General features: G+C 44.8%; 1 protein-coding gene across 3 annotated transcripts; it reads right to left on the reverse strand.

Moving 5' to 3' along the window:
* Positions 1–414: 414 nt before the first annotated feature.
* On the reverse strand, positions 415–3,386 carry LOC147633239 (uncharacterized). 3 transcript variants are annotated; one of them, XM_086806264.1, is made up of 5 exons: positions 3,017–3,386; positions 2,276–2,515; positions 2,040–2,199; positions 1,782–1,856; positions 648–785 (listed from the first exon to the last, which is right to left on the reverse strand). In XM_086806264.1, exons 1-4 carry the CDS (start codon positions 3,290–3,292, stop codon positions 1,816–1,818), a joined length of 717 nt encoding a protein of 238 aa, XP_086662390.1. In that variant the 5' UTR covers positions 3,293–3,386; the 3' UTR covers positions 648–785; positions 1,782–1,815. The 3 variants fall into 3 exon arrangements, with proteins under 3 accessions (XP_086662387.1, XP_086662390.1, XP_086662388.1); XM_086806262.1 differs by having other exon boundaries at positions 1,782–1,859; XM_086806261.1 differs by lacking the exon at positions 1,782–1,856 and having other exon boundaries at positions 415–785; positions 3,017–3,384.
* Between the last annotated feature and the right edge of the window lie 1,149 nt (positions 3,387–4,535).

Genomic DNA, 4,535 nt, shown 5'->3' on the forward strand with positions numbered 1-4,535 from the left:
ATAACTCCCCAAGGTTTGGGAAAACATGGGTTCTCTTTATCCTGGAGCATCAACTTTTGAAAAATCTGCCTCCTATTGAATGAAGGAAAAATGCCGCCTGTTCTTTTAACTCCCCAACATTTGGGAATGGACGGGTTCGCTTTATCCTAGAGCCTACTCAACTTTTGAAAAATCTACCACCTCTTGAAAGGAGAAGGGAAAATGCCGCCCCTAATTTTTCAAATAATAATAATAATTGGACCTCTTACAGTCCCCCTAAGCACCATGTTATGAGAAGACAGTGCCACTTGATATTACTTGGATGAGAATATCCAAAAGAAAAATAAACCTCATATTTACCTGAGGAGGAACTTCAGGCAACCAACGACCAAGACAAGAACAGGAAGCAAAAGAAGAGAGCAGACAACTGGAGTCTTTGAATAGGAAAAGAATGGCTTATGTTGGTTGCATCTCTTTGAATGTTACAAACAAGCCTTAGATACCAATAATGTACATTTCAAAGCCTTAGATACCAATAATGTACATTTCAAAGCCTTAGACCATGCACATCCTCTCCCAAAGAGCTCACAAACAATCACCTTAAAGCAATCAAAACTGCTCATGAGATCAGGGCCATGAGGTGAACTGCAACACTTTCAAAACAATCTCCCAGCCTGTAGGAACCTGCCAAAGGAAGAGTACCACATTCAGGGCATTCAATCCTATGTGCAGACTTCTTGCTGTCTCGTTGCCTTTCTGCATTGCTGGAACAAGGGCTGCAGCCAAGGCCCATAGAACTGTTATACCTGCACAACATCGAACTTCGTGTTATTATTCCATCAGGTATTTACCATGGAAAGTTCAGGTCTTGAACTTCATGAGAAGCTTCAAACCATGGACTTCAATGTGCATAGCAAAGCCTACATGTATGGCATCCCCATCTATACTATATAAACGAGCTTGGCTCAATGTGGACCTGTGTTGAAAGAATAGAATTTCTAAGATATATATAAATCTTGATATTCGAAAAGGTGCAATTATGAATGTGTCTCCCTCTCTCTCTCTCCTTCGCCTTCCGGATTTGTAATTACCATTCTACAAAACCTGCAGTCGTCTGTCCATCTGTGCACCTGTTTTGCACGACTCCACCATGGTAACGGCTGCAGGTACGATCTTTGCCACGCAGGCTGTGGGTGTCTCTGAAGTCCTAGATCATTTTTTTTTTCTGGCTGGATTTTGGGCGGGGAGGGTACTGAATTCAGCACAATAATCCTGGGTATCACTGCAGTGGGCTTCAAATCGAGGGAGGATCACAGGAAGCAGTTGGAGTTGGAGGAGGCCTGCAAGGCCGGGCTTGCACCGGCTGAACTCGATGAGGATGGCAAGGAGATCAACCCCCACATCCTGCAGTACATGTCCTCCGCTCCATGGTACCTCAATGCAGAGAGACCGGTACGTAAAAAGAAATAACCCCGTAAGGGTTTTTAGTTAACCTGAGAATTAATAAGTACCTTACAAAACTTCCCTTTGCCCTAACCAGAGTTTGAAGCATCAGCGGAAATGGAAATCAGACCCTAACTACTCCAGAGATTGGTACGACCGTGGTGCTAAAGTTTTCCAGGCTGAGAAGTACAGGAAGGGCGCTTGTGTCAAATTTCTTCAACACTACAGCAAGATATGTAGTGTAAAACAGGTTGTCACCTCTGCGTGTTAACATAATGGGTGCCCAAGTGTGAGTGCATGTTCATGTGTAAGGCTATGTCCACCTTAGTAAACATGTCTTCACAGACAAGACAAAATACCTTATAAGATTCTATCACTCTGCCCTGATGAAGGCTAGCACTGTAAGAGCAAGCTCAGCATAATTTCATGCTCCACTTCTTGCCAGAACATCCAACAATACATGTTAGAGACATGTCGGACTTGAACACTCACATACGAAAATCAAAATACTGCATCTCTATGCACACACAGCCATGACAAGACTTGCACTAAACTGGCACGGTTATGCCCTTGACGACTGCAAGATAGGCTGAAGACCAGCTAATGCAAAGACATACCTGCACCAGCAAAGAGATGGGGACCAGGAAACAGCTTCCCAGTTCTGAACCATGTGTTAAGGCATCCCCCAACAGCTTCAAACACACCAAATGCAAGGAGTATGGACCCTGCATTGAAATGCCTGTCCTTAAATCCTCCTTTCACGAGCTCTTTCCTTACCTGTAAAAAATGATCATGGTCAAATTGGCCTGAATGCAGATAAATGCTAGAAGGCAAGGAAACTGCAAGGAGTTACCTCTGTCAGTTCCTTAATTTTCAGTTCAGCTGGAGATGGTGGTGCACCTTCTTCAGCTGGCTTAACATCCTTCTTCAGCAAGTTGATCTCATCCTGAGTTGTCCGGACCCTCCTCCATTGCCATCCCAGATACCCTGTCCAAAGTGTGAACAGTAGCAGCCCTCCCATCGCTAAGGGATGTATCAGGGATGCAGCTCTCCCTTCCAAAAGACCAAATTCCCCTTCTATCGCCCATGCTTCCTGCACGATAAACAGAAACTAACAAGGTTTCAGAAGCTCCCAAACGGTTAAAATATTGCTTCAGGACTGTGGGTTTGGAGCAGGTTAAGGTCTAGAAGTGAGGGTCAGTGCAGGCTAAGCAGGTACATAGGGTTGAAGTTGGGCGCAATCCCAGTAGCTATGGAGGGTCAATGCAGTTTTTCGGATTTAAGATGAGTGCAGATGATGGCCATGGAGGGTAAATGCAGGTGGTTACGGTGTCAGTGATAGCTAAACAGAGCAATTGCAGGTGATAAGGGTTAAGGTAGGGCAATGCCGGTGAAAAGGTTAGGGTTAACGGGTTGGAAGCAAATAATGGAATTGGAAGGTAAATGCAGGTGATGTGCAAGCTTCAGAAATTAAGAGTAAAAGTGCAGGTCATGTCCGAATGCAGGTGCATGACTAGAGTGCATGTATGCAGGAAATGTGCATCCATAAGACCACATAGAAGGAATTACGATTAGAGCGTAAGGATGGGCATACATGGGCGTCAAGCAGAGCAGGTGAGAGGGAAGCTGCAATGGCGAGGAGGGTATTGAGAGGGAGGGGAGGTGAGCATGAAAGAGGAGACGAAAACTGGCGAGGAACGATGGCTAGGGTTCCGGTTGCTGAAGCAGAAGAGGAGGAGGAGGACGAGGAGGAAGAAGCCCGAGGTGCTGCTGCTACGCAGATGCGAGACGATGAAGAAGGGGAGCGGTAGAGAGGCAGCAGGGTGAGCGGTGTGGCGAGATGGTAGGCTGCTGAGAGCTGAGCAGCCATAACTAAAGAGTGTGTTGCTGCTTCTGTTGATGAAGAAGATGAAGACGGTCTGGTTTCTTAGTAGCCTGTTCTCTTGGCTTCAATTTTGCACCACAACTTATGCACACGTGCCGCATACACTGAAAAGCTAAACTGCACAATAGAGGTCACACATGCCGCACACACTCAAAAGCTAAACTGCACAATAGGAGTCACATACAGAAAAAGTGCACTCAAAATTGAATAAGCTGGGGATCACACAGAAAAAAAAATCGACCATGTTGACGAGGACGCCATCAAAAAGGTAATCTTGAGGCTCCACAAAAAGAAATCCTCGAAGAATACCTGATGCGTCTAGTACTAGGAACTCAAGCCTATGCTCATAGGTTTCTTTGTCACTCGTATGTGGGGTATTACTATCCTTAAGTGTGCTAATAGATAGACCCATCCCAAATGCGTTAATGGATGTGTCACTAATCAAATGCACACAGTCCTCTAGAATGTCACCACAATCAACTAGAGTATCCTCATGATCCGTAGGAAAGATGATAGGTATAGAAGTGTCAATGCTCGGTATGCCTGCTGCCATCTCTGCCCTCAAGATCATGCCCACATAATCTAACTTAGACACATCACTATCACACACATCATCATCATCATGTGTATATGTGTCATTGGCATCATGTGCACGTATATCACTACTATGATCATCTGCATGTGTGTGCAATACATCATGTGTATATGTGTCATTGGCATCATGTGCAGATGATCACTACTATCACACACATCATCATCATCATGTGTATATGTGTCATTGGCATCATGTGCAGATGATCACTACTATGATCATCTGCATGTGTGTGCAATACATCAGGCTGCTTGCCACAGAGAAGAGAGCAGTTGCATGCAGGAAGGATGCTTCTAGGACCGTTGCATGCAGGAAGGATGCTTCTAGGACCCTCTCAGTGGACAAATCAACGAAAACTCAAGTAGATGATGATTTTGCTGATGGGGAGCCCTCTTCCAAAGAGGGCATGAAAATATCGGACTGCGACGACGAGCAACGCATGGCCTAGCTTGCCAGAAACCCTCAGTTCCCAACTTTGTCAAAGGAAAACTCGCATTATGCTTGAAGTTTAAAAAAAAAATCATATCCGAATCATGTATTGGTCTTTGAGCAAACAAATGTGTCCTTGATTAGCTTGTTAAAAATTTGTCTATGTTGCAGTCTGTCTTCCATCACCCTTGCATCGTTGATCCTTGA

This window comes from Cibotium barometz, chromosome 12, assembly GCF_041138505.1.
Source record: "Cibotium barometz isolate CiBa-2024 chromosome 12, ASM4113850v1, whole genome shotgun sequence".
NCBI lineage: Eukaryota > Viridiplantae > Streptophyta > Polypodiopsida > Cyatheales > Cibotiaceae > Cibotium > Cibotium barometz.

Coding starts and splice junctions, on each gene's coding strand:
- LOC147633239 (XM_086806261.1), bottom strand. CDS start 3,292: ATGGCTGCTCAGCTCTCAGCAGCCTACCATCTCGCCACACCGCTCACC. Junction 2,516..3,016: donor CTGCTCTGCTTGACGCCCAT/GTATGCCCATCC, acceptor TTTATCGTGCAG/GAAGCATGGGCGATAGAAGG. Junction 786..2,039: donor CCATCTCTTTGCTGGTGCAG/GTATGTCTTTGC, acceptor GATGTTGTGCAG/GTATAACAGTTCTATGGGCC.